The sequence below is a fragment of the Chlamydotis macqueenii genome, chromosome 6, assembly GCF_036417535.1.
Source record: "Chlamydotis macqueenii isolate bChlMac1 chromosome 6, bChlMac1.mat, whole genome shotgun sequence".
In the NCBI taxonomy this organism is placed as follows: Eukaryota; Metazoa; Chordata; class Aves; order Otidiformes; family Otididae; genus Chlamydotis; species Chlamydotis macqueenii.
Window position 1 is genome coordinate 17,488,479 of NC_141561.1, and position 27,277 is coordinate 17,515,755.

The 27,277-nt window shown below is 55.9% G+C and overlaps 3 protein-coding genes across 5 annotated transcripts in view; 1 reads left to right on the top strand and 2 right to left on the bottom strand.

Annotated features, from left to right (window-relative positions):
- Positions 1-5,854, bottom strand: part of LOC104485798 (non-homologous end-joining factor 1) — a 49,735-nt gene extending 43,881 nt beyond the window's left edge. The window contains exons 1-12 of one of the 2 annotated variants that reach the window (XM_086750842.1): positions 4,823-5,854; positions 4,394-4,554; positions 3,777-3,871; positions 3,375-3,448; positions 2,870-3,051; positions 2,613-2,736; positions 2,119-2,266; positions 1,785-2,038; positions 1,492-1,597; positions 1,249-1,416; positions 951-1,046; positions 63-762 (exon numbers count right to left, since the gene is read on the bottom strand). In XM_086750842.1, the coding sequence (XP_086606968.1) occupies positions 425-762; positions 951-1,046; positions 1,249-1,416; positions 1,492-1,597; positions 1,785-2,038; positions 2,119-2,266; positions 2,613-2,736; positions 2,870-3,051; positions 3,375-3,448; positions 3,777-3,871; positions 4,394-4,554; positions 4,823-4,930 (1,854 nt within the window). In that variant the 5' untranslated portion in view covers positions 4,931-5,854 and the 3' untranslated portion in view covers positions 63-424. Of the gene's footprint in view, positions 1-62; positions 763-950; positions 1,047-1,248; positions 1,417-1,491; positions 1,598-1,784; positions 2,039-2,118; positions 2,267-2,612; positions 2,737-2,869; positions 3,052-3,374; positions 3,449-3,776; positions 3,872-4,393; positions 4,555-4,822 lie in introns of those variants that run through there. The other variant, XM_086750840.1, reaches the window with a different exon arrangement.
- Positions 5,855-5,985: 131 nt separating this feature from the next.
- On the bottom strand, positions 5,986-12,396 carry CNPPD1 (cyclin Pas1/PHO80 domain containing 1). The gene is made up of 8 exons (XM_086750837.1): positions 12,132-12,396; positions 11,761-11,863; positions 9,108-9,189; positions 8,416-8,536; positions 8,195-8,323; positions 7,955-8,016; positions 7,629-7,746; positions 5,986-7,494 (listed from the first exon to the last, which is right to left on the bottom strand). Exons 1-8 carry the CDS (start codon positions 12,198-12,200, stop codon positions 6,862-6,864), a joined length of 1,317 nt encoding a protein of 438 aa, XP_086606963.1. The 5' UTR covers positions 12,201-12,396; the 3' UTR covers positions 5,986-6,861.
- Positions 12,397-12,622: 226 nt separating this feature from the next.
- On the top strand, positions 12,623-27,076 carry RETREG2 (reticulophagy regulator family member 2). Of its 2 annotated transcripts, XR_015258904.1 has the most exons (10): positions 12,623-12,896; positions 15,237-15,343; positions 20,116-20,146; positions 20,872-21,007; positions 22,358-22,442; positions 23,224-23,361; positions 23,704-23,798; positions 24,731-24,866; positions 25,604-26,405; positions 26,498-27,076. XR_015258904.1 is itself a non-coding variant. In XM_086750836.1 (9 exons), exons 1-9 carry the CDS (start codon positions 12,676-12,678, stop codon positions 26,332-26,334), a joined length of 1,680 nt encoding a protein of 559 aa, XP_086606962.1. In that variant the 5' UTR covers positions 12,624-12,675; the 3' UTR covers positions 26,335-27,076. The 2 variants fall into 2 exon arrangements, 1 of the variants encoding a protein (XP_086606962.1); XM_086750836.1 differs by having other exon boundaries at positions 12,624-12,896; positions 25,604-27,076.
- Positions 27,077-27,277: the final 201 nt, after the last annotated feature.

Genomic DNA, 27,277 nt, shown 5'->3' on the forward strand with positions numbered 1-27,277 from the left:
TTTAGCAGGGCCTGGTGTGATAGGATGAGGGGCAATGGTTTTAAAATAGAAAGAGATTCAGACTGGACATAAGAAAAACAATTTTTTACACTGAGGGTGGTGGAACACTGGAACAGGTTGCCCGGGGAGGTGGTAGATGCCCCATCCCTGGAAAGGTTCAAGGCCAGGTTGGACGGGGCTCTGAGCAATGTGATCTGGTTGAACATGTCCCTGCTCCTTGCAGGGGAGTTGGACTAGATGACCTTTGAAGGTCCCTTCCAACCCAAACCATTCCATGATTCTATGAAATGAGGTTCATGCTGGGAGTGTGGAAGTGCAGGTCCCTCCAGTCCATGTGGGCTTCCGAAATGAGGAGCAAAGTGCCTCGCAAGCTGCCTTGGGGGCACAGCCCTGGTCCCCCTTGAGGTGTCCCCACGCTGCAGGGTCAGGCCATGGCATGCCACGCAGGCACCTCCGTCTCACTCGGCCTCCTGGCCGGCTGCAGCTCCCCTGAGCTGGGTTTGGGGAGCAGATGCGTTCCTTCCCCTGGTGCTGCAGCCCCCTCCTCTGCAGCATGGCTGCCCTCCTCCTCCTCTTCCTCAGTCCCGGGGCAGAGGAAGCAGCAGGGGAAGGCATTGCAGGAGGATGGCAGCAGCCTCCTCAGCCCGGCGGGGAGCCCATACACCTGGCTGGCTTCGCCTCTCTCTCCATGGGAGTGGCGATCACCTGCCCCGGCTTTCCACGGCGCCAGCTCAGAGAGCAGCCCTCGCTCCTCCAGGGTCCCTGCAACCAGGGCAGTGAGGGGTGAGATGGGAGCCTCTTTCTCCATCTGCACCCTCCCAGCCCACACCAGCCCCGCAACCTCCAGCAGGGCTGCCTGGAGGCAGAGACGGTGGTTTGGGGGCGGCCCCATGGCCAGATCCAACCCTCAGAGCAGGGGCTCAGGCAGACATGTTGTAGCATCCACTCACCTGAGACTGTGTTCTCCAGGAAAAATGACAAGAAGCCGGTTAAGAAGACAGGCACTGTGAGCAGGGAGAGGAAGAGGAGGTCCAGGGGCACCCAGCCTGCAGGGACAGTGCCAGGATCACCCAGAACATCCCAGCTCAGCAGCAGGGAAGGGACAGGAGCTGCCACAGTAGACCCAGGGGATGGAGAGGGAGCTGCCTGCTCCTGTGAGCCACTCCAGCCTCCCAGGACACCGTAGACGTGTGGTCACCATGCCACAGGGCCCAAGGCTTTGCCTTGCCCAGAGAATGTCCCCACTACCTGTAGCCAGGTGAGCTGGCGTTGCACCGAGCCACCGCGGCACCAGCAGCGCCATGAACATGGTAAAGCCAACGATGAAGATGTTCCTCCCCGAGTCGATGTCTGCGTACTGGAAGTAGGAGATCCCCGTGCCCACGGCCACGGCATAGGTGATGCAGAGCACCCCCCCTGCGAGGGGCAGGAGTCAGGCAGCGCTGGGCAGGCTGCGGGCACTGCAGCACAGGGGGAAGGCAGGGCACCCACCGTGAACTGCCAAAGGGATGTGGGTGAGGAGCCCTGCCAGCCTCGGGGACATGCCCAGCACCACGCACGCCAGCGCGCTTACTTGCACTGAGAAGCGAGAGCCAGCCTGGCAGAAAGGAAGATGGGAAAGTGAGGATGGGGAGCATCACCTCCCAACTCCATCCCCCCGTAATGCCATACCCACCTTTCCCAACGCTGGCTCAGTGACAGCCTGTGTGCTACAGGTCCCCCACAACTCCTGCTCCATGGCCTCCCCATCCCTTGCCCACTTTCCTCCCCTGCCCCAGGGGTACCTGCGTGAGGCCGGTGACGCAGGCATTGGCGACGCTGGTGGCCGTGCCCCCTGGGGAGCCCAGCAGCCCTGCCAGGAGGCTGCCCAGACCTTCCGTGCAAAGACCTCGGTTGCAGGCATGGGGGGGCAGCCGGGGGGCTCGCAGCAGCCTCCCGCACAGCACGTAGCAGCCCACCGAGTTCATGCTGCAACTGATGGCCATGGCGATGCCCACCACCAGCGCCTGAGGGGTCAGCAGCGGCCACCCCCACTCGCCTGCAGCGGAGGGAGAGGGGACGGGTGATAGAGGTGCTGGCTGAAGGCGGGTGGCCGCAACCAGCCCCGCTGCCCCCCACCTGTGTAGGGGATGCGGAGCCAGGGGGCACGGAAGGTGCTGTTGGCCCAGGACAGCTGTGCCATCGCCAGGTCCAGCGATTCCCAGGGGACGCGGAGATGACTGAGGATGGCACAGACAATGCAGACACCAGCAAACGGGAGCAGTACCTGCAAGACAGCAAGGGGATCCTCAGCAGGGAATTCTCCTCTAGGCAGCACTCCACTTGCTGTACCCCAAAGTTGTGGCATGGCTCCTTGAGAAACATATATCCCCTCGCCCCCACAGTGAGCATCCAAGGCTCTGTTGCTCCAACACCCCTGAGCACAAGTCCCCTGTGCTCCCCCAGCAGCACCCCCACCCCAGGAGCTGCACCCGAACTTCCCCTTGCCCCAGCTCCCAGCACCCAGCTCTGCTCCAGGGGCACTGGGTCTCTCCTAACCCTGCACCAAAGAGCCAGGCTTGGAGAGGAGCTGGGGTGCAGCAGAAGGGACGGGGGCAGGCAAGTCACGGTACCGAGAACGTGCGCAGAGTGGGCACAGATCGCTGCATGGAGCCCTCCTGAGCCTGGGGCCAGGCGCAGAAGGGCAGGCGGCAGGACCCCAGGTGCTGGGAGAAGGTGACACTGAGAAGCATGAGCCTAGGAGAAGAAGCACAGGTCACCAAGGAGCATCACAGTGATGGGGTCCCAAATGCATGCCATGCACCGTGGGGATGCCCTATTCCTGTCCCCACAGCGAAGGGAAGCTGGCGTGGCCCCTGGGCTCACGTACAGTAGCGCTACTCCCCAGTTAGTGGAGCAGAAGAAAGCGGCCTCCTTGTACGCAGACAGTCCGATGACCGAGAGACTGGGAGCCAGGACCATGGGCCCGCAGCGTCGGGCCACCCACCCGCACATGCCGGACACTCCCAGTGCCAGCTGAACCAGCCCGGAGACCAGCACGGCACCAGAGACCTGTGGGAAGAAAGGATGGGACTCATGGGGCAGGATGCATAGAGAACAGCCCAACGCTCCCCTCAGCCACACTCCCACCACCCCAGTAGCATCATCCATTCCCCGTGTTCCAGTCGCGCTCTGCTCACCCCCAGCCCAGGAGAACATATGTGTTTGTGTGCACCATGGCCTCCACTGCCTTTACGCACACCCTTATGTTTCCCCTTATTTGTGGCAATCCCCAGGAGGGCTGGAAAAGGGACTAGGGGAGCGGGGATGCAGGTGACAACTGGGGTGCTGGTGGAGGAGGAGGAGGACCCCCAGCCCAGTGCAGGAGCACCCACCTCTCGCAGGGAGGCAGCTCGGCTCCCTGTGATGGTGCAGTGTGGCGTAGGGCATGCGCTAGCCACAGCCGTGCCTGGAAGGGAATTTTGAATTTTGGAGGGATGCGATGCGCATGTAGGCTGCAGTGCTGGAGCTGGGTCCAACAGCACGCAGCGCCGATGCTGCTGGCTGGAGAAGGGCCAGCATCCCCATCAGCCCTGACCCTGGGGAGGCAGCCAGATGAATCGCAGGTGCACTCAGGAGTGAGTAGGGTGTTGGGCACCATCACCAGAGGGGCCTGCAGGCAGGACCCCTTGCTACCCCCATCCCTACCCCGTGTTCTGGGCACATCGTCACTGCCATTCCCTTGGCACCAGCATGGCCGGGGCCCCACGGGGCGCAGGTTCCAGGGCTGTACTCACCGTTCCTGTCCATGGTGGCTCCGAGGGACAGGTGGGAGCTCAGCACCATGGCAGGGACCAGGTACTCAAAGGATGGGATTTGAACCAGCGGCAGCCTGGAGAAGGGGACAGCAAGGGCACGTTAGAGAGGAAAGAGGGGACAGGGCTGCTGGAGGAGTGAGCAATGGGAAGTGGAGGAGGTGGGAACCCCAAAGTGGCAGGAGAGCACCCCATATCGCAAATGTGCCCTAGCACATCGCAAGCAGCAGCACATGAGACACGCGCAGAGGTCAGGGGCTTTGACAAAGCACAAACCCAGCCCCTGCGTGGGGCACGGGCAGCACAGGCACCAGATGGCCTGGAGGAGCTGCGTATGATGCTGGAGCAAGGCAGCGAGGAGCCAGAGGGAAAGCACAGCTGTTTTGCTAGAGGGACATGTGGGAGACGAGGATGCAGTGATGGCAGAGAGGGGTCTGTCCCTCTGCACGTGCAGAGCTGCAGGGCAAGGGGTTGTCCTTGTGCCCCTTCCCACCTCCAGCAGTCTGCCTTCCCACAGCCTAGGACGGGACAGCGGCATGCCCTGCTATGGCATCACCCTTCTCATGGCGACAGCTGCCCCTTTGTGCCCCCTTGCTCACCGGCTCCCCAGAGTGGTCTGCAGCACCGTGGAGATGCCGCAGGCAAAGAGGCTGCGTGCCAGCAGCTCGCTGGTGGCCTGGGCGTGGGGCAGCTCCTCAGGCAGGGTAGGCAGCAGGAGGAGGTGGAAGATGCAGAGCAAGGAGGCCTGCACGGCCAGGTGCTGTGCAGGGAAGAGAAGGGGTGGTTGTGACTCTGTGTGGCTCCCAGAGCTGCAGCCCCCCGTGGCCATCCCCTCTGAGTGGATGCACGCTCACAGACACCACCCAGGCAGCACCCACCACTGCCCACTCCCCTCCCAGCACACCCTGGCCACAGCCCCACGCACGCTTTGCTTGGCAGGATGTGGCCCCTGCACCGCCGCCTGTGCAGATCACAGCCCTCTCCCCACCACCTCGTCTCTCTGGCTGCTCACAGCAGCCCCCGGTTACCTGAAGGGCTAAGCAGCAGCTCAGCATCCAGGAGCACATCTTCTGCAGCGAGCAAAACGCGAGCGCAAGGCCCCCAGGACGAGGAGCTGTGCAACAGCCCCCATTCATGCTGCTGCCTCCCCACACCACTCCCAGTTTGCGGTGCAGAGGCGGGTGGACAGGCTCCCACCCCCTCAAGGGCTCCTCACAGCTCACGCACAGCTGAACTTCCACCTTCTGCAGGAGTTGCCCCAGGGTTAGCCATTAACTTGAGTTGGTGAGTAACCTGCCCTTGTGCCCAGGAATGCAAGTGTCACCCTGGGGTGTCACCACAAGGGCCAGGTGACAGCCATCCCATGGCCAGGACACTGTCACAACATCAACTGCTCAGGTCCCATCCCTGCCTCTTGTGGTACACAGAGCAGGGACTGGGTGGGCAAGAGCACAGATGCCTCTTCCTTCACGCGCTTGGAGCTTCCCCACCAGCAGCACCCTCCAGCTCCAGCGTGCCCAGGCCGTACTTGCTCCTCCCAGCATGGCAGCCCCCTGCCCTCCTAGTCCAACCCATCCTCACCATCAGGCTGCACAGCCCCCTGCCTCATCCTGCCATCGCTCTGTGTGGGTGCTGCACCCACAGCAGGAGTGTCTCGGATGGGGTTCTATCATGCCCCCCATGCTCCTAGGACGGCACTGAATCCTGCCACTGGACAAGGATGCCAGGGACAAGAATTGCCCACTTGGCTGGGAAGGCTCCCAAGGGAGCACGGGCAGGGGATGCTTGTGTTTTTGTCACAGCAGGGTAGAGGTGGCTGTGCCAGCAGCCACAACGGCGACCCAGCCAAGCCCTTCCCACTTGGGGCTCATTCATTAACTGCACAGACTTTGGAGAGCAAAGAGCGGTGGAGACCATGCATTCCCCACATTCCCAAGGATGGGAAACATCCTCTTTCCCACTGCCCCTGCCTTCCTCAAGCACCAGACCTGATGTCCCTCCAGAGAGGGACCAGAGAGCCTGATCCCTCCCGAGCGCTGCAGGACAGCCCTTGCTGCTCCCAGGCTCACTTGCCAGCACCTGGGATCTGCCTTGCACCCTGGCTCAGAGAGCAAGTGCAGCCGCATGGATGGGGCTCCACGCTGGGCTAGGCACACTGCCAGCACAGAGCGGCTCAGCAGGACAAGGAGGGTGCACAGCAAGAACTACTTTTATTGGAAGAGATTAGCATCTACAAAAGAGTGAAAAACAGGTGTAAAATCCACAGTAAAAAGAAGGGGCACAATAACCTGGGCTGGTCAGCAAGAGAAGGTGCCTTCTCCCCGCCCCGAGGAGCAGTCAGGCACTGTTTATTAATAGCCACAGGCAGCTGGAGTTGGGGATGGGGTCACAGAGCATCCCAGTTTCAAAGCACCCAACACAAGCAGAACAAGGAAGCTCAGTCATAACCACACCTCATCACCCCCAGGCCCAGCAGGGCACAACCTTTCCCTGGGGTGCCCGCTTGGTGTGACTGTTGTTCCTCCCAAAAGCAGCCTGGCAGCCCCCAAGGGGAATTGCTGCTATGGCCTGTCAGCTCAGGCTGCTCACTCCCCTCTCCTTCCACCTCCTCTTCCCTCACTCAGGCCCCCCATCTCCTCCCAGAGCACCCCATCTCCCCACTGGGGTCACTACCCCAGCCCCTCCACCTTGCACACACAGCCCCAGAATCCTACATCCCACACACCACCTCTGCCCAGCACCACCAAGGGCCACCCACTCACTGTAGGAAGAGGTACAACACTGCCCTTGCCCTAGCACCCCAGCCCAAGGGCACCCATTTCTACACTCCAGCTAGTAGGTTCCCACCCCAGCACCCCAATCGCAAGTCAACTCTGCCCCAATGTGTCCCAGCAGCCCCCAAAGTGAAGGACACCCCTGCCCTGCATGTGGGACACAAATGCTGGTAGGAAGTAAGGCAGGGGTCTCCAGCCCCACGCAGCCCCAGGGATCAGGGGCCCCAGAAGTGCAAGGAAGTGAGTTGTGCCACACTAGGAGGGAAGAGGAAAGGGGCTGCTGCCCCATGCTCCTAGCTGGGAAAAATGAAGCTCTTGATTCTGCTGAAATCCATGGCAGTGTGCAAGGAGCACTGCCTCAGCCCCAGGGGGTCCAGCCAGTCCTTGCGGCTGGGGGCTGCATCCCATGTGGGGCCCACATCAGCTGAGCAGGCACGGCAGTGGAGCGCTGGAGGAGCCGGGAGCACGGCGAGTCCGAAGGGGCCAGGCTGGCCAGGGGCTGCGGCAGGGGCGGTACGGTTCGATCTCTCACAGGCGGTGGGTACTCTCCGGAAGGGGCCTCGCAGGGGGCTCCTGTGTTGGGCTGGATCAGGCGCCTTTGGGTAAGACAGAGCCGTCATCACGCTGCCCCACAGGTAGAGCGCAGTCATCGTGACACCCCCGCGACGCGGCTCCTCGGTCGTCTTGTTCTCTCTCAGGCAATGGGTGCTGCTGGCTGGGGAGACATGGGGCAGCTCGGGCTGGGGCTGGTCAGGGGCTGCGGCTGGCGGTGCATCCAGCTGGCAGCTGCCCTCCTGGGGGAACAGCACAGGCCGGGGGGCTGCAGGGCTGATGCTCCTCACGCACACGGACCGATGCACCACAGTAACAGAGGCGAAGATGGCTGCGAAGCTGGTCAGGTACACCACACCCAGGAGGCAGGCCAGCTGCAGAGAAGTCGATGGTTAGCCCAGACACCCCCTGCAGCCCCTCACAGCCAGTGGAAAACAGGGTCCTGCCCCAAACTCATGGCCTGCTGGGCCCTGTGGTCTCGCAAGCAGCTGCTGCCCCATGCCCTTACCTTCACCACTTGCTGGTAGAACTGGCCCAGCACGTGCTGCCACATGGACTGCTCCATGAGGACACACAGATCCGTGTAGGTGAACCAACCGCGCCACATGCCCTGCTTTTCTGCCACACTGCAGGGGAAAAAAAGGGAACAGTGGATGTGGCACAGACCTTCCCCATCAGAGAAGCTTCAGCCCAGGTGGGCTCAGAAAAGACCCTGCTCAAGATCTGTGAGCCTAGCGAAGGCTCAATCCCTTATTTCACTGCAGCAGGGCCAGTTCTGAGCAGGGGCAGAGCCTGCAGGGCGGATGAAAGGCTCACCCCACTCCACACACCTACCGTCCTTCCAGCCAGCTCAGCACTTCAAACAGCTCCCGGGGGTCTGTGTAGAGACTCCAGTCCTGTGGGGACAGCAGTGAAAGGTCAGTGCAGTCAGGGCAGGCCACCCAGAACCCAGACACATCCTCCCCTACCCCTTCGCGTGAGGATGTGGAGGAAAAGCAGAAATCCAGGCTCCCCTTAACGCCTCCTTTCCCCTCGCTCCATGAAACAGTTGGCCACAGCGACAGCCCCACTTACAATGGCGCTCAGGAAGTTCATCTCCAGCGTGTTCATGGTCTGGACGTCCACCTTCCCTGCTGCTCCCCACTCATCATTGAACACTTCCTCCTCCTCACCCTCATCATACAGGTACTTACTAGCAACCATCTAAAAGCAGCAGAAAGAACATGATCACAGTCCCCCCTGCACTCCTCCAGGTCTCCCTCCAACTCAGTGACCCTCCAGCCCACATCATTCACCATGGAGATCAAGAAGAGGTCTGAAGATGAGATCTGCTGGAGGTACTCGGGGTTCCGGTGCCGAAGTCTCTCAATGTAAACCAGTGCCAGCATCATGGAACAGGGTGAGATGCAAGCTTCCCTGTGGGACATGCAAGAACCAACCCAAAGGTTATTTGCATGCTACAAACATCCCAGCCACCATGGCACAACTCAGCTGCTCCCTCCCCACATAGGTAGCAGGGAGGTTTAGTAAACAGACAGCTAGGCACAACCCAGCCTTGCCAGCCCTGCACGGGCTGTGCTGAGCTGCAGCAAGAAAAAGTCCAGGGGATGCAAGGGTGGAGAGCAGAAAGCCCTGGTTCCTGTTCCTGGGCATAGCCAGCTCCAAACTGAGCAGCCCTGGCTGCAGCCAGGCCGCTGCAAAGGCTCAGCTGTCAACAGCAGAGCCAGGGTTCAGATCCGCCCAGTGAGCTGCAGATCCAGCCAGTACAGACTCCCAGTAACAAGAACACCCCTGCATCCCAGAAAGTAGGACCAACCCAAAGCAGGCCTGGCTGTGTCAGGAAGCCACCAGCCCCCAGCTCCTCTTCAACACTTATCAAGCCTAAGCACAAAGCCAGTGCTGGCCCAGGGGACAGAACTGAGTCACAGGTGAGACCACAGCTCCCAGTTCTGACACGGGACATGAAGGGACAGGTTTTGCTTCTTACCGAGATACATGAGACACATATTTCTTCTGGAGTCTGCGGATAGGGCTGGGAGCCACTTTCTGCAGCAACTCCACAGCAATATCTAGGACAGAAAAGCAGTAAAAGAGCTTAGCCCCACATGGCACAGTCCATCTCCACCCTTCCCCTTCTTCCCACAAGCCCGTTGAGTCTTGATGTTTGCTCAGCCTCTCAAGTTTAAATTAAACTACGAATGTAGGACAAGCCTTATCAGAAGTCAGGGACGAGGGAGGAACAAACAAACAGGCAGGAGAGCCAGACCAAAGCTGGAAGAGGATGTGAGCGTCCAAGGTCCAGCGGCAGGGCCAGATCCAGATTAGCACATCTGCGTCATGGGGGCTTAGCAGCAGTCAGCTGCACAAAGAGGCTAACACCCTCCTCTCACCCCACAGGGCCTCAGGCAGCCCTTTTGGAGGCTTTCTAGGACCTGATGTCAACACCAGGTCTTCCCAGTCCTTTGCTCTCCTCTAACCAGCAACTCCTCCAGAGCTGGTCAGCACTGACCCAGCTTCTCCCCCACCGCAGCCCCAGTGCCCCGAGATGATGATGAACAACACATTCATAGGGGCAGGAGCCTGAAGGCACTAACAGAGCACGGCAGCAGCCACACGGTGTAACCGCAGCTCCCCACCTTGGTCCGTTCCCCCCTGACCCAGAGAGGTGCCTCAGCATTCAAGCACAAGAAAGGCCAGAGACTGACAGATGCTGGCAGACAGCTTCAGCAGCTCCCATCTCGCTTCTCAACGTGATAGGACCAGCTGGGAGCATCCCAAACAGCACTACAGTCTGGTGCTTGGCAAGAAGTGTTTCACAGGCAACTCCAGCTCCATTTTGCTGCTGAGCCCTTGGCTGACAGTCAACAGGAGAGCTCGTCCCAGCAGCCTCGCGTTTCCAGCTTCCAGGGGAAGCATGACCACACCCCTCCTTTCCATGTCTCTCCAGCAACTAAGAAAACAGCTGCAACCCCACAGGAATTATTCGCCTGACAGCAGCCACCAAGCTCGGAAACACACTGCTCTTTGGGATCTCCCCAGGTCATTCAAGCCACACGACTGCTGGGATCCACAGCCAGGCAGACACAGCTCCAGCCACCTGTCGGCAGCGCCCAGCCTCTTGCGCTGCTGCTGCCCTCTCTGCCCTGCTCGGCCACCCTTGTGCCACACCAGCTGCCACGGACGCAGCAGCAATGCCCCAACAGATGGGAAAAACATGAGGCCCCACACGCTATGTGCCAACACAAAACCTAACTCCTCAGCCCACAAATCCAACCATGACAATGTGTGCTGTCCTAGATGACACAGAGAGCAGCTGATCACCATCCTCATCTCACACACACAGCATGCTGAGGGTGGCTATGGTTCTTCTTCTCCAGAAGGAAGAAATTAGCTTTTCAACTTCTCTCCTCAGCCAGCCCTGCACTGCCTCCTGCACCAGTCCCCCAGTGCCAAAGATCATTTCCAGCTCCTCCTGCTACCCTGGACGCTCCCAAAAACTGCCACTGTCTCATTTGAAGAAACTCGCCAGGTAGCAACAGCACAGCTGTACCAAGACAGATGCTATAGCCCTAGGTCCCATTTTTTGACAGTGGCTGATAGCAGCCGGTGAAGGAAGGCTGTGAGAGCAGATAGGCCCGCAGAGGTATTCTCCACGCATCACTCCCACCCCCAGCTGCTGGAGCAGAGGCATTTCCTGGGTGCGAGGCAGTCTTTTAGTTAATAGCCCTCAGCAGTCTTCTTCCATGAATGTACCCTTTGAAGTTTCAACACTGGTAGCGTCCTATGGAACTGTCCCATCTCACAGCCGGGTGTGACGCCAGCCCCAACAACGAGCTACGTGCCTTCCTCGCACCGCCCACGTCAGAACTCGTGACTCCCAGCAGCGCCCAGACAGCTGGCTGCCCTGCCTGGCCCTGCTCTGACACTACACATTCAACATCCCCCTCGTCACTGCGGTATGTCACGCAGAGCCTCCTGGTGACTTCAGATCATTTCTCCAAATCTATCACAAGAGGTCTGAACACAAGCACACTTTCTCACCCACTCAATGCCCCCTGGGAACACGCAGCTAATGGAACCATGAATGTGACCCCACTGCGACGGCCCTCCAGCAAACCACTGCTTGCCCTTGGCCGCTCCTCTCTGCCATCACCCGCACCAACTCCTCAGCCTCAACCCAGCTGCATCCTTCTGCTCCTCCAAACACTGCTGAATCAACAGGAAAAAAAGGGATGTGATCCAGACAAACACACAGCAGGAACTTGTCCCCTTTATGCTCACAACAACTAGAAGTTAAAGGCACTCCCCCGTACTTTTCCGAGCACAAGCTGTCCGAGATGCCTCTCATCAGGGACAGGGACACAGCCTTCAGTGCCAGGGATGTTGCAAGCAACTCAAAGGGCTCTGCACATCAGCAAGGTGCCAAAAATGTAGCAGTGGGCCAGACATGGCAATAAAACAGAGAGCAGGAGCCATGAGGCTCTGGCACTCTGCCCACTGTGCTGCACAGAGCAAGGAAGGCTGGGCAGGGGTGGGATTTGGCACTGGGGAGGGAGCGGGTGACTTGTTGGTCTCAGCCCCTGGGCTACTTCCAACCCCCTTGACTCAGCATTCCCATCTGGGGACACTCAGCAACCCACCTGCCACGGGGCTGGAGAGATTATCCAGGCTGCAGTCTTTGTCCCAGCCATAGTAGAGCCGCTTCCGCACCCTCTCGCTCAGCTGCTGGTGCCTGGGCAGGAACTACAAGCAGACAAAGGGAACAAGAGAAAAGCCCTGAGCACTCTCCATACCAATCTCTCCACCCCAATTCAGCTTTGGGGTACGACAAGCCTGGCAGAACCCCCAAGAGCTCAACCGGGGGCCCGAGCTGCGGTCACACTGGGTTCTTCGGGGCCAGGGTTTAGGAGGGAACGCCCCAGGGCTTGCAGAGGTGCGGGGCTAGGAACAGGTTGGGCCGGGGACACTGGGCACCACCAGCAGCACTTCGGAGGCCGGGAGGCACACTCACCGTGAACTCCTGGAAGCCGCTGAGGGAGAAGGTGCCCTCCTCGTCTAGCAGCAGCCCGTCCAGCTCCATCCTACCCGCCCCCGGGGCAGGGGCTACCGGGTCCCTTCCGGGAATACCGGGCCGTCTCCGAGACCGGGTCCCCTCCGGTGGCCGATGGGTGCTAGGTGCGCTCCAAGGGCGTAGAGCCGGGCCGCTCCGGGGCGCTGGGCCGCTCCGAGACTGAGGCCGAGGCCGGTAACCGGAGCGATAGGCCTCAGAGCCGCCGCCAGGCCGAGCCCTGCCGCCCGCCTTCCTCTTCCGGTGCAGGGGGCGTGGCCTGAGGCGCGCCTGCGCAGAGTGCCCCGCTGCCCCCGCCCGTCAGGGCGCATGCGCTACCGGTCCCTCCCCGCCGCGGGGCGGACTGCGCATGCGTGCGGCGCCAGCGGCCGCCGGTCCCCGTCAGGCGGTGCCGCCCGCCCGGGCCGGTGCAGGCCCCCCCCCCCCCCCCACCCCGCTCCTTCCGCCCCCGGTGACAGCGGCCCCTCCCTCCCCCCCTCCCGCAGCCATGGCGAGCGGCCGGGCCGAGGAGGCAGCGGCGGCGGCGGCGCTGGCGACCGAGGAGGAGGAGGAGGAGGCGGCAGCGGCGGCGGCGGCGCGGCTGGCGGCGGCGCTGCGGCAGCGGCTGCGGGGCTGGGAGGCGGCGCTGGTGGCGGCGCAGCGGCTGCTGGTGTGGGAGAGGCCGCTGCACAGCCTGGTCACCGCCGCCGCGCTCGGCGGGGGCCTCTGGTGAGCTGGGGCGGGGGTAGGCCGCGGGGCGGGGGGGGGCGGGCCTGCCCCGTCGAGGCCGCGCAGGCTGTGGCGGGCGGCTGTCGGGGTGCTGCTCGTCCAGCCCTCGGCGGGCGGCCGCTTGTGAGCCTTCGGAGTCGGCGGCCATCCCCTCTGGGCTGCCTGCGGTCCGTGTTTCTGCAGCAGAGCCGAGGGCTGCACCCCGTAACGCTGCGGGCTGTGCTGAACCGGGAGTAACCGCGCTGTTTTCCTCTCAGAAGCACAACCAGGCCCCTCCCTGAGGGGAGAAAGTGCCAGGAGCTCGGGCAGGGTTTGCCTCGCGATAATAAAATAGAGCTGGGCCCAACTGGAGGCTCGCCCAGGCACGTTTCTGGTTAATTTTTGCAGCCGTGCTGTATCGGTTCACTTCACTCTGTAATCGCGGCCGGTGGGTGCCATGGCCTCCTCCCCACGGCAGGCTGCCCTGTGGCATTTTATTTAAGCCTTCTGCTCGCTGATCTTTTTCTGGAGGCTGCTGGTTTCCACAAAGGCTGAGGCCACTCGGTTTGGGCGCCAGCGCGTTCCCCCTGCCCTGCCTTGCCTTCTCTGCCTCAGGCAGGGTAGCAGCACCAGGAGCCCAGAGCCTGAGTGGCAGAGCCCAGCTGTGGATGGGAATGAAAAACATCCTGTTTGTTTGAATAAACAGTGAGTCAGTTTAGCTGGCAAAAACACTCTCAGCCAGCAGCTTTCCCAGCAGAAAAGGTCAAAACTGGCCAGGGAAAGAGTTAAACATTGATTGGAGATTAAATAGGAAGGGACAGTCTCTGAAGTCAGAGAAGGGGAAAGTATGTGACCAAAAGCCTTTGAAGTTGCTATGAAGAGGCTGCTTACGTTCTGCTCCCTCATCCATGTGATTATCAGAGGCATACATGGTAGCCGGGTACTTAAATGGTTTTGAACTCCTCTACCAGCTGGAAAGGTCTGAATGCAGAGCTTTGAAGTTAGTCGGGGGGGGAGAGGCGTGCCATGAGATGGCAGGGGTGGTAGACAATGATGGCTAAGGGACTGTGCGTAAAAAGGTCGAGAAGAACAAAGAGCGCCCAGAATATGGGACGGCAGAGAGAGATTTAAATATCATGGAGGGGGAGGAATTCTTTACGGTCCCGTGGAGGATTCGGCCAGTATCTTCTAACTGCAGTTCATAAATGAGGTGGAATAGGAGGGAATTCTTCCGGAGCTGATGTGTTTTGTTGTCCCATGAGAATGGACAAAAATGTTGTTTAGGTCATTACAAGTCCTGTAAGCTCTTGGAAAGCCTGTGGCTTTCATTCTGTGCTGCTCCGTGAGACAGATTTCTCTTCCAAGTCCTCTGCTCCTGACTGTGGCTTGGTGGGGAGCACAGCCCTTCCCTGTGCTGCACGGCAAGCTGCTCTCCAACTCTGATTGGTTTGGTGCATTTGAGATTAGTTATTGAGAAATACTTGCTGAAGAGGAGTGAGGTAAAATAGTGAAGCAGCTCTTCCTTTCTGGAAAGGAGCTTTCGTTAAAAGAGAGAGGGTGAATGCATTTTCCTGGCAGTTGTTTCTCGAGAGACTTAGAAAGAGCTCCTCTGAGCTGGAGGGAAGTGCTGATGCTCTTGTTTGGAGGAAAGGAGCAGACAGCCACTGCTGGCACAAGCACCACCCTGGGACCTTTGCTGTTGAATCTGTATGGAGTGGGGAGATAAACTCTTTGATGGTGGGATTGCATGTCTGTGTGTGAGTAGTATTGTGTGAGCTGGTGTTTGGCTCAAGCCAGTGTGTTGTTGAGGGACATGAAAGGTTTTGCGATAGAGTCAAGTGAGCAACTAACCCAGTTAAGTGCTGGGCTCTGATTAAATGGGGTGAGGTTTGTGACAGAAGAACAGGCGTGCAGAAGAAGGTGCAGAATATGTTTTGATGGTACCTGCGGGTAATGCTGGACCTTGTGATGACAAATAGGATGTAAGTTTTTGGCAAACAGGCTGATTCTCAACCAGTCTTCTGCTACAACAATCTGTATTTACGTTATCTAGAGCCTCCACCTTGAGGACTCGGAGGGACTTGTGCTCATAGAAGGGAGCGTTAGCCTTGTTTTACAACCGGAGGAGGAGCTCAGGAGCAGGGGAGGAGAGGGCTGGGAGATGGCAGGTAGTCGGCAAAGGCGCCACTGGAGAACGTGCTGCGGCAGGGGTGGGTGTCTGCGGAGTACAATGCTCACTGCAGTGGCCGGTAGCAGTCGGATGTTTCTGCTCTGCTGTACACTGAGCTCTAGCTGTTTGCTTATCGAGAGCAGTAACTTGCTGACTTTTTCCTGCCTAACAGTTTCTCATTTGATTTCTAGGTTGTTTTCCTCCACCTCCCTGAGACCCCTCTTTCTCCTCAGCATGTCCCTTCTTGGCATCCTCTTGCTGGAGAGGTGGAAGCCCAGGTTCCTGTTTGATTTCTCAGGTATGTAATGAGTAGCACTGTAGCCAGTGACACAGTTCTAGTGTTACCAGCTGCTGCGCTACGGCCGCAGCCAGTCCTTTCCCGGCTCTCCCGTATCTCTTCTAAGCCCTCTAAGCCCTGTTCCTGCTGTAACTGCAGGCTTTCGTACTCATGCTGCCTCTTGCCTGTTTGCTCTTACCTATGTATCCTAATACTCTAGGCATGGGGAGAGTTGCTCCCAGTGCTGAGAAGTTCTGGAAGTAGCTCATTTTGAGAGTGACTAAGGGAGCCCAGCTAGCTTGTCAGGGAAGCTGGTGACAGGGATGATGCAGTGTTTCTGCTGTCTCCTTTCTCTCCTGCGAATGTCATGCGAGAAGATCGTTCCAGGTCTGCGCATATATGGCCAGCTGAGCTGCGGGAAGGAAACAGGGAGGTTGAAGTGTGTTAGTTTTAGTTAAGTGCAGCATGGGCTTGTGCCCTGAAAGAGGCAAAGTAGATGAGAGCCACTTTTCCTTGCAGCAGGTAGCAGAGTGGATGATGAGGCCTGGGAGCAGGGACAGTTACATATTGTACCTGTACTGAACAGCATCTGGTCTCCAGCTAATCGATGAGCCTGATCGCTTGGCTTATCTTTCCCGTTTATTGAAGGGTCTTTGCCAACATTAGACAAAAAGTAACAAGAGGCATAGCCTCATAATGCTGATAGGTGTGGATTGGCTCTGCTTTGAGTGCCTCCTTCACTGGAATTTATTAAATGGCTGGAGCCAGATCTGCCTACTGCGTCTACTGCTGTTCAAAGGCAACTCAGGGCCCTCCATCCCTGCCCTCCTACTCTAGGGAGGGTTTCTGAATGAAAGCCCCTCTATATGTGTGTTTGTAAGGTGTCCTTTATTTGACCTAAAAGGGTACTGACTTAAATGGTGCTTTCACAGAAGTCCTGATAAGATTAGATATGTTTCAGCTGTAGTCTTGAAACTATTTGCTTTGTGTGGTTCAGGTAACTAGGCAGCCAAACTAGACTGGCCAATTTAATTTCCTGCTTTAATCACATTGGTTTTTTAAGGGAATAGTTTAAAGCCAACCCAAAACATCTCGCTTGAAACATGGCCAGAAATGCAAAAGCCTGGTGTCCAGTACAGAATGGTGTCATTGAGGCAGGTGGGGGTAGAATCGCTCCAGCAAGTACCAGGCCTGTAAAAGTTGTGTTGTCACAGAAGAAATAGGAAATCCGTAGTGGAATCAATTTACTGCAGAGCAGTAAGGAATAAAAAAGAAAAACAAACAAAACAACACACAGGGGGTTGGGCTCATCCTGTGTCATCAGCTCTTCAAGAAGACAGTGCACATCCTACTAAGCCACTCCTCAGTGGTGTTCTTCCCCACATTTCACTCCTTGCTGCTTTTCTGCTGCTGACAGCAAGGAACAGGGACACTTTTCTGACGTGCCTAATTTCGACACGGTCCAATGGACCGTGTTTCCTCAGGAAGGAGCGGTGCTCTGCATTCCTGAGGGGCCTTCTCTTGAATTGGCACTGCTGAATACTTAGGGGTTCTTGTGTGGCTCTCGCTTCCCGCTGAAGCAGAGCTGCAGCTTTGTGGCTTTCCTCCTCAGTGCTTCCTGTAAGCCTTTCCAGGAGCCTTTGGAAGTAGGTCAGTACCACACCTTCAAGAGTCGGCACGTACATACACAAACCTCAGCTTGTGGCAGTTCGGTATGTCTCAGGTGACTGTTTATAACATCACTTCTGAAGGAATGCTAAAACCTCAGCGTGTATTTTGCAGTTACGCTGTGATCGGGGACGCACTACCAGCAGCGAGGTGCACAACCTTTTTTAGGTCCTGTCAGAAGAGACTGCATATTTTCAGCTCCAACGCAAGTGTTTTCTCAATATGTAACCACCTGTATGTGGAGTTCCACTTAAATATTGTTTAAGGACTTAGAAAGCACCTCCACTTTCTCCTGAAATGGGTATCAAGTTGGGATATTTTCTGTAGTGTTGCTCTTTGGCACCTGTGTTTTGGTCAGTGTAGGGGAATGTGGTGGATGAGCTCTAGCAAAGGCTGCATTGCAGTTGGATGCTGGTACTCCTTAAAAAGGGCCCCTGCTTTCTAGCTACAGTTTACACACAGATGAGGAATGCTTCTTGGGGAAGCGTTGAAAACCTGTAAGAGCCAAGGAATGTATCAGCGATAATTTGTCAGTACCAGCACGTAACCTAAACTCTTGTGCGGCTGACTGGTCTCCCAGAAGAGTCTGGTGTATGTCAAGTGGTTTGTATTAACCCACAGTCCGGTGTGAAATGCCGACAGCAAGATTTCAGCCAGTTATTGATGATCTGGGGCCAGCTGTGGGTGTCCTGCTCGCTGGCTTAGTTGTACCAGTGCTAGACAGTATTGCAGCACAGGTTAGAGTTAAGCCTTACCTAAGTAAACTTGTCCTGTCAGAAATGCCCTAAGTTTTTTGTTGATTGGGCTGTTCCTCCAGCTGGTGTAAGACTCCAGTGCTTTGGGATGGACAGAAGGCAGACTGCTCTACTACAGGAAGCAAGTTACTGTTGTTTTTAAAGACAGCTTGTATTTTGCCAGATAGTTGAAATCACGTGAACACTCTGCAGCCTGCTCAAGTGTTCTGCAGCTCCCCAAAGTGTCTCCGAAACCTTCAGAAGCAGCTGAAGAGAATTGTTTCACTCCCTCTGCTGGCATATTTTGGATGGCTTGGATCACTGCAGCCAGGCAGAGAGGAGGGGGTTTCCTGTGCCATCCCACTTACAGTGTTGCTGGTGTGTCTGTCCAGCCGCGCACGGCGGCCATCCCAGCACCCGGTTTGGTAGCTGATACAACCAGTATAGCCAGCCCTCGTAGACGGGCCAGTGCCAAGTGGAATTTATTTGGTGATTTAGTGCAGGCGATAGATGAGGCTTTGAGATATAGCTGGATTTCTGCATGCTGCGATTAAGCAGCTTTAGATTCCTGAGCACAATAACAAAATACAGGAATGACGATCACGCGAGAGAAGCAACCGCCCCCCGTAGGGGTGGAGCTGTGTCTGTAATATTCCACTCTCACCCTGGCTCCCTTTGTGAGCGGTGCTGCCAGCTGCCCCAGCCACCCTGCCAAACAGTGGTGGGCAGAGGAGCGGGTGGGCAGCCCAGTCTGAGAGCAGTTGACTCCTCTTGTCAGGCCCGATTACTGGAAATCTGGGTCACGCTCTCAAAGAATCGCCTCCTCCCGTGGGCGGATGGGCTCCCGCTCCACTGCACTGTGCGAGCCGGCTGGTGCGGTGCCTGCAGCGGTGGGAGGAGTCTGACATACTTGGCCCAGCGTCCTGTGTCTTGGGAGAAGGGTGGCAAGGCTGCTGCAAACAGTTGCTCTCTTCTGCGGCTTGAACTGAAGCCTGAAGTCTCACTGGATGTTGGCAGTAATCGATGTTCACCTCCTCTGTGCGCTTCCCCGGAGGAGTCGTTGCCACTCTTGGGCTTTGTATCTGGCTGATGACTCCAGGGAGGATTCAGACCCCTTCTTTCCCGTGTTGCATTTTTAAGCTTGTTTCCAACAAGTAGCCTGGACTTTGAGCATAAACATCCTACGTTTGTTTTAGTCCTGTTTATGTGGTGACGTGCAGTGTAGGGGATAGGATCCCACTGATTTTTAGAACCTCTTGGATGGCCGGAACCAAGTTTGCTGTTGGCCAGACAGCACCAAAAGATGTGTCTGTCCCTACCAGCTTTAGGAGGTTAGGCTGACAGGTAGAGGAGGGTAGACCTCAGGGGGCCTGATCATGACATGATCAGGTCATGTTAAACACGGCAGAATTAGAGAGCCTATGTTGCTGCAAGAGCTTTGGTTGAGCCCTGTACGTTCCAAGGCACTAGTTAGCTGGCTAGGACACCCAAATCCATGGGCAGCCAGGCTCAGGAGTTCCAGTTGTCACAGAAATATTTGGGATTTTTTTTCTTCTATGTATCTAAAGGCAGAGCATAATCATATGTGACCTCTGCCACTGAAACACCGCTCCTCCCTTCAGTACTGCATGGAGTCAGTCCCTGTTTGATCAGCACTGGTTTGGGTGCAGAGAGGAATGGGAGAAGCTTTCCCTTGCTCTTATCAAGGCTGCCAGATCTTAGGAGCGTAGTTACATCTGTGCCTGGCACAAATGGCTCTCGGGACATAAAAGACCCCTAAAATTAGGTAATTATACACAAGATTGCTCTTTGTTACTTAGTTCTTTGGGAAAGGATAGAGACAGCAGGGAGATCTCTGGCATTTGTACACAGCATCCTGCCTGTGGAGTGTGGTGCGGGCTGGTCGGTGGGAGATGCAGCCCAGACCTGCCAGTGCCACGTTGAGCTCCGAGATGGGAGCTGAAGCTTTGCCCAGCTCAGGATGTGAATGACAAGGGCTAGGCAGCTGCCCTGGGAATGACGCTGCCCAGACGCATGGGACGCTGCGGCAAGCTGTGTAGTCCCTGCAGTGGAGAGCCCACCTGCTAGCGGCAGGGTGCACCTCGGATACGAGTGTCATGCCACGTGTTTGTGGACACGGTTTGCAGAGTGTGCTGGGGCGCCCTGAGAGCAGTGCTCTGACTGCTCCGTGTCTCCAGGCACACTTCACTGAAGCCTTCACAGCTCAGACTCCAAGCCAGTGATTCCTCCTTGCAAGAGAGCACAATGAGGGTCCCCAGGGTGCATCCCTAGCTGAGGATGATACATCTCCAGCTCTGCTCTGTTCAAGGGGTAAAATTGTCAGGTTGTATTTTTCACTTGGCTGACTAATCTGCTGTGTTCTCTCTACAGCACAGCCATCGGAGGAGCCGGGAGGGGAGAGGTAAGCTCACTGATGTGTTCCTTGGGGAGAGGGGGGAGTGGGCAAGCCTTAATCTAGTGTGGTGGTCTCACCTGCCCCTTTTGCTGTTGTCAGTAGACTGCATGGCTCCTGCTGTGAAACTTTGGTAGCAGTTTCTCCTGCACTGGGAGCTGCTTGTCAGGAGCCACAGTTTGAGACTCTGGGAAAAGCTAATATTCTTTCAGTAGCAATCAAGCTCAAGTGCTTCTGATGTTAGGAACTCTCCCCTGAATCTATCCTGGACTATTTTAAGAATCCTCCAGAGAGAAGGAAATCCCCAAGGCTGACTTTTGCAGACCATATGTGCTGTCTGTGGTGGCGTAGCTTGCATCCCGTGCTTAGCCGGGGTTATAGATCTGAGCACTGCACTCTGGCTACCTCGTACTTGGTGCCAGAGGAGGCCACGTGACTAGTTGCACCTCCAGCGCTTCTGTCTGTGTGGCTTGGAGTAAACCGCTTTGCATCTTGGGCCTGTGGCACGGGGCTGCTGTGGCATGGTGTCTGCTGCTGCTTGTCTCGGGTGTCTCTTGGCTCCTTCCTGATTAAAGGAAAAAAGTATCTCCAAATCAAGCGTCTTCCATCCATTGAAGATGCAGTCAGTATTGTCAAGCCTTTGGTAGGGATCTCCGCTTCCCAGTGCAGCTGTTCCCCCCGCAACAAAACAGACCATGTTCAAAGATTGTCTTCTTGCTCTTGTCTGTCTCTAGTGAGGGAGTGACTTCAGGGGCACAACCTCACCTGCTCAGTGTCCCTGAGCTGTGCCACTGTCTGGCAGAGAGCTGGGTCACCTTCAGGCTGTACCTGCAGGAACTGCTACAGTACAAGAGGCAAAATCCTGCCAAGGTAAGCTGGAGATACCTGCTCTTCTGTGCAGGGGGTTTTCTTTCCATTACTAGTGGCCTAGGAGGTGGAAGAATGAAATCAATATTTTTATAATTGCTGTCCCTGTTTAACATTTCCTATTCGTTCATTTCATACTCTATGCCATGGGAAGCTTAAGTAATTAGTAATTGGCTTCCGGTAATTGTAAACTGGAGCTGAATTTAACCCCTTCTGTGAATGGCTAGATATACTTAGTTTTATTTCGTAAAGTGCAAAGGAAGCTCTTAGATTGGGAGTGGGGAGAAAAAAGGGAACCTACGGTCTCTGCCCCTTTCACAGGCTCTATTCAACCCTTTAAGCTGGTCCTGCCTATTTCACTAGCTGAGATTCTAGCTAGCCGAGTCCAAATGCAGCGATGTTTCTGAGTGCATGGAAACTTGTCATTAACCACGTTCTGATGGCTGTGACATGTGTTGTTTGGAAAGAGTTTGTAGACAAGAGTTGCCTCAGCATCACAAAAATAGGACAGACAAGCCCTGGGATTGTATCAGGCTTGCTGGGGTCCAGTGTGCCAAAAGGAGTTGGTTTCTGTCACTGCTGATCACTCCTCTTGTTAAAACACTGTCCCAGCTACAGGGAGTAGGAGACCAGGACCAAGATGCCTATAAAGCATGAATTCGTTGGGAGCAAAGCCCTTAGAGAGCCCTAGCTTTTGTAGACCTTTTCCGTTACGAATTAAACTCTTCATTGCTGGATTTAGTCGAAATCTGAACCCATGCTGTGGCTTGCAGGGTGTCTGTTCTCACTTCTCCTCCTCCCCAGGAGAAAGCAGGATGAGTCCTCAGGGCTGCACCGTTGTACTTCTACTTTTTCAAGAGAAGAAAGGTCCTGGTCTGGTGGGGGTGTGGGTTCTGCTAATGCTTCTGCCAGCTGGTTTAGTGTCTAGCAGTGGCACAACATCTGGTGACTCCATAACAGCTTCCTGTCTCTGTTGGGACAGTACTGACTTCTCTTAAAGTGCTGAGCTCTGCAGGAGAGGTGTAGTCTAAAATGGCAATTTGTAATATCCCATCCTAGCGTCAGGGAACATCATTTACTTCATAAAGAACCAGCCAGTAGAGTTTTGATTCATTTTGTTGGGGTCTTGGGTTACCTTGGTCTTCCTGCGCTTGAACCTCTAATGCTTACAGCTTAACCCAACCAAGCCGTCCAAGTTGTGATTGTGAGCATCTGAATGTACTCAGCGCAAAGCTGGTGTACTGACTTTGTCAGGAGCATCCCTCATTTTGCTCTAACTGGGTTTCCTGCACTGGTTGCATAGACGTGTTTCTGCCTCTTGTCACTTCTGTTTGTTCCTCTCTCTTCCTTCAGTTCTGCATGAGTGTCTGTTCAGGCTGCCTGATTCTGGCTGTAGTTGGACACTATGTTCCAGGCATAATGATCTCCTACATCATTTGTGAGTATAAGTAGCTCTCTTGTCTGACTTAAGCTGAAACATGGCCTAATTGTGCTGTTGATACGCTGGTAGAAGCATATTTGTTGTTTTCTTGAGGGGTTCTGTGCTAGATTATTAATCAATACAGGCAATGGGATTTGGGAAGTCTCTTGGTTTGAACGTGTGTGTGCAGTACAACCGCAAAGTCAGGAGAGGGAGCCGTCGCTAAAACATCGCTTTCCTCTTCTACCCACGGCTGGGGCTGTGCTGCTGAGGTCCCAGGGAAACAGAAACCTGCAGTCTCTCAGTTCCTAGGGTGGGCAAATGCATATCGAGGGAGTTGTTAAAGAAGCTGCATGTTTAGCAAATAAGAACTTTTCCACTGCATGGTGAGCCCCTGCTAACTACAAAGACTGTTCAGGTGGTCTGCTGCTAGCGCATCTACATATGAGCTCTATGCTGCTACCCTTATAACAGTTTTGGTGATTTTTTAGTTTTAATAACCTCATTTCAGGGCCTCTGTTGCATGTTGGGGCTGGGATGCTGTGGCTGAAGAGGAGGGCTTATGCTTCATCTTAACACGAATGTGTATCCTAACAGAGATCTGTTAGGAAAACCTGGTAAAACCTGCAGCTTCGGAATGAGTAAGATTTGCCATGGACGAGCATTTTAGGCAGAGTCAGATGGGAAAGCAAATGCCATTCAGCTGCACTTCCCCTGATGCAGAGTTTCTTGCTGGCGCTCCGTGAAGGGCTGGGTTGTGCTTGGTCTCTCTCACACTCCCCACATCCTATGTCCACAGTGCTCAGCATTCTACTCTGGCCTCTGGTGGTCTACCACGAGCTGATCCAGAGGATGTACACGCGTTTGGAGCCTGTCCTGATGAAACTGGACTACAGTATGAAGGCAGAGACGCTGCACCACAAGCATGAGAAGAAGAGTAAGGACTCAACTTCCCTCTTTTTTTTTTTCTGGAGCTATAGTTCCAGAGTGGAGCCCTAGCAAAGGGACAATGGGAGAGCAGGTCTGCCAACACTGTGTGGTGAAAGGCTGCAGCGGAACAGGGGAAAACAGGCTGAAACTTGAGGGTTATGGGGAGAGCAATTGGGCAGGTGATCCTGGAACAGCAAATGAGAGCCGCAGATTGCAGTTGTCTCTGGGAACCTTGGGCTTCTGGGAAACCTGTGCAGTTTCACAAGGCGGTAGAAGTGGTGGTAAAGTGATGTATAAAGGCATAAAATGCCTTCAGTCTCATGTAAAGCCTTTCTTCTTTTTCTTACAGAGCGACAAGGGAAGAGTGAACCTGCAGCAGGTGATGAGCCAACAGCAGAGACGGAGAGTGAGAGTGAGGCAGAGCTGTCGGGCTTCTCCCCAGTGGTAAGAGCACAAAGAGCTGTGCAGGAATCAGTCCCTTCTCTCTGGTCTGTAGCAGCTTGAGAGCCAAGGGGTGGCCTGAGCACAGCTGCATTGATAACAAACAGCAGAACAAGAAGTCACTTCTTTGCAGAATCCCCAGGGGAGAAGGGTATTGGTTTGATGAAGGGCATTGTCTCAAATCTGGGCGTTGAGAATTCAGCATCACAGGGCTGGTGATGCAGTAGCAGGACAGGGCGAGCTGTGCTCCAGCCTCCTGCTGACCTGCGGAGTTGGTCTGATGGTTACGCTCCATGCTTGGAGAATGTGAGTGTCTCCTAAAGAAATCGACTCTCCTGGTTTAATGTGCAGAGGCTTCTCACCACTGGAAAAGGGAGATGAGGAACTCTTACACATTTCCCTGCTCTCAGTCAAGACAGGATGTGACCTTTCTGTATACACCACAGAAACAGACCAAACGTCTTTACAGGAGCTCTGGGCGCGTAGCTGGACTGTGAGGTGGGAAGCTTCGGCTTCCAAAGGAAAGCAGATACTTGAACCACTGCTGCTTGTAGAAGGCTTGATTGGGCCCAGTGTGAATCCAAAAGGGAAGGAGTGCTTTGCTTCTTGGTGATCCCAGAAGAGGAAGAAGGATCAAAGCTGTCTGAGATTCCTAAGGGCTGATCCCATCTTTTGCTGGCTCTTTCAGGTTCTTCACTTGGAGCAGGCAAAGCTTCAGGCAGTGAATTATTGCGGGAAAGCCAGAGAGCTGAAACTCCTTCCCTGGCAGTGCAACGAGCACTTTGCCCAGCCCCCTCCTGCTTTCATATTGTCCTGTGCAGAGTCTCCAGCAAAGGACTTCTGCCTGGAAGCTTTGGTTTGTGCAGAGGTGCCCGTAGGCAGCACTGGTAGTCAGATACCCAGATAATTTGTCCCTCTGCCTTCATCCCATGCAGGTGGATGTGAAGAAGACTGCCCTGGCACTGTCAATCACAGATTCGGAGCTCTCTGATGAGGAGGCTTCCATCCTGGAGAGTGGGGGCTTTTCTGTCTCAAGGGCTACCACCCCACAGCTGACGGACGTTTCTGAAGGTACGTGATGGGACGCTTCACTGCCTTCCTTACCCTGAGTGTTTTGTCCCAGAAAAACAGGGAGAGAACCTAGCTATTTGTAGGGGGAAGAGCAGTAAAAGGAGGAAGCAGTAATTGCAGTACAGCGTGCCCTGGCTTCATGGCTGGTCCTGAGCTGGTCCTGAGTGGATATCTGCATCTGATTACTGCCCCACAAAACAATGTTCTCTTGTAACTCCAGCAAGGGAACAAGGTCAGCCACAAAGTCCCGCAGAAATAATGGCATGGTATAGCCACATGCCAGTATATGATGCTGGGTGAAACAGGTCAGATACTCCACCCTGTCAGACTTAAAAGCTCGGAGAAAGACTGGTTAGTGCTGAGGAACGTTAAGGTAACCACTCGGATGTGGTCACTTGAGTGTCTGGGGAGGAACAGGCAGGTGACACGCTGTAAGCACGATTTCCCTGACCCTGTGAGTTTTAGTGGAGAGCTCTGGATGCAGAGGGCGTGAGCTGGAGAAGGAAGTCCTCTCTGAGCACAGAGCACATAGAACAGGATGAGGAAAGGGATGCTCCACGTGAGTCATGTCTCTGGGGAGAAGGGAATAACTGCAGAACTCTTCCTGCTGTGCTCCCAGAGCTGGGAGGATGCCCAAAAGCAAGCCCTGGAGTGTCAGATGGGGAGAGGTGGGTGGGAAGCGTCAGTGCCCTGGATCAAGCTGAGGGGACCTGTGCCTTAACGCTGGTGCCTTTCAGACCTGGATCAGCAGAGCCTGCACAGCGAGCCGGAGGAGTCATTTTCCAAGGACCTGGCAGAGTTTCCCTCCGTGGAAGAATATCATTCCAGAGACCTGGGACCACAGAGCGATGAAGACGCGTTTGGTGTGCCTCTGGGTCCTGAGCTTGCCCACGCTGCCCGTGAGCTGGACTCAGCAGAGAAGGAGGCCGCAGACTCTGACCTCTCCATCCTTCGCCTGGCGTCTCCTCTCCATTTTGTAAATACGCACTTCAACGGGAGCGGGCAAGCGGCAGGAGACAACGCAGAGCCAAAGACTGTCCCTGCCCCGGGCCTGGGCGTCTGCATTGACACTCTGAGCGAGGAGATTGTCACCACTGCCATTACCACGGCAGTGCAGAACACCCTCTCTGCCCTGCTGCGGTCCTCGGAGGCCAGCGAGGGGCCATCCCTCTCCGAGTTCCTGCCCACTGAGCCCGAAGAGAAACTGAGCTTCCAAGCACAGCTGTCAGAGAGTGAAGTGGTGGAGACAGAGACAGCAGCTTCACCGGAGGATGAGGAGGAAGCCGATGACTTTGAGCTACTGGATCAGGGGGAGCTGGAGCAAATGGATGTAGAGCTGGGGCTTGGAGAGGAGCAGGAGGCACAAGAGTCTCCTGCTGCTCCGGCTCCCCCCTCTCCCACGTTTGCTGAGCTGCCAAAGCAGGGAGAGGAGGAGAAGGCAGTGATGACAGCAGCATCTATGTCTTAGGTCTTCTTCGTGCACCCCCTTTTCCTCCATCATCACTGGAAAGAAGGAAGAACTCACGCGGTGAACGTGCAGTGGGTTTTTAGATGTTTGTGTTGACTGGGATGGAAATGCGTCAGTGTTAATGTGCTGTGTCTGGAATAACGAATCCTTTCCATCCTTCTAGACCCCGGCCTTTGCTGGCTGAGCGGGAGACGCCCCTGCGCTGCCGCTGGGGAGGAGCCGGCTCCTAGAAGCCTTACGCCACAATCGAAACACCAACCCCAGCAAACGCTTCCTAGTTATGGTGCAGTATTTTGGTCTGTCTTCTGTTTGTCTTTCGTTTTGCACGCAGAGTACCGAGCTAGCTGTAGCTGCTGCTAATACCCACATCCCCAGTAGCACATACGCAATCTTATTTTATTGGGTTTTTAAATGGCTGAAAGTGTAAATAATTTTAACTTTCGTTGGTTTCGTTTTGGGGGAGGGATGGGGTGCACAGTCACGTGGCTCTTGGGGGGGCTAGGGGAGGGTAAGGGGTCTTTGGAGAGGAGGGTGGCAGTCAGAGGACAAAAGCAGACGGGTGCTGTGCAGTGAAGAGACCCCTTCTGCGAACCGTTGCCATCTTGGTGTTGCTGCTGGAACGGGGTGTCGGGCGATACCTGGATTTTCACCTGGATTTTCCCCTGTCTGATTTGAACTCTGCTACCGGGTGGCTGTGGAGGTTTTCGCAATCAATGAAGTTTGCTCGTGGCCCTGTTCGGTACTCCAGTTTTTTCCTGCCATGGCCTCTCCTCGGGCACTGTCGCCCCCTGCACCGCTCACCCTGCTGACGCTCGCTCTGCCCCGTGGGGCGTCTCCAGACTTGGCAGTGGCTGGGACAGAGCCGGGAGCCCGGTTAGGCTCAGAGGATGTGTGTTTGGTGTCTCGCTGGGGGCCGAGGGGGTGGGCTGGGGCAGGGGAGCGG

Excerpts from the sequence above, each read along its gene's own strand:
- CNPPD1 (XM_086750837.1), bottom strand. The coding sequence starts at position 12,200 with ATGGAGCTGGACGGGCTGCTGCTAGACGAGGAGGGCACCTTCTCCCTC. Across the intron at positions 11,864-12,131 it reads GCGGCTTCCAGGAGTTCACG|TTCCTGCCCAGGCACCAGCA; the intron begins GTGAGTGTGCCT and ends GTCTGCTTGTAG. Across the intron at positions 7,747-7,954 it reads CTGAGCTGGCTGGAAGGACG|TGTGGCAGAAAAGCAGGGCA; the intron begins GTAGGTGTGTGG and ends TTTCCCCTGCAG.
- RETREG2 (XM_086750836.1), top strand. The coding sequence starts at position 12,676 with ATGGCGAGCGGCCGGGCCGAGGAGGCAGCGGCGGCGGCGGCGCTGGCG. Across the intron at positions 12,897-15,236 it reads GCGCTCGGCGGGGGCCTCTG|GTTGTTTTCCTCCACCTCCC; the intron begins GTGAGCTGGGGC and ends TTTGATTTCTAG. Across the intron at positions 23,799-24,730 it reads TGTCGGGCTTCTCCCCAGTG|GTGGATGTGAAGAAGACTGC; the intron begins GTAAGAGCACAA and ends CATCCCATGCAG.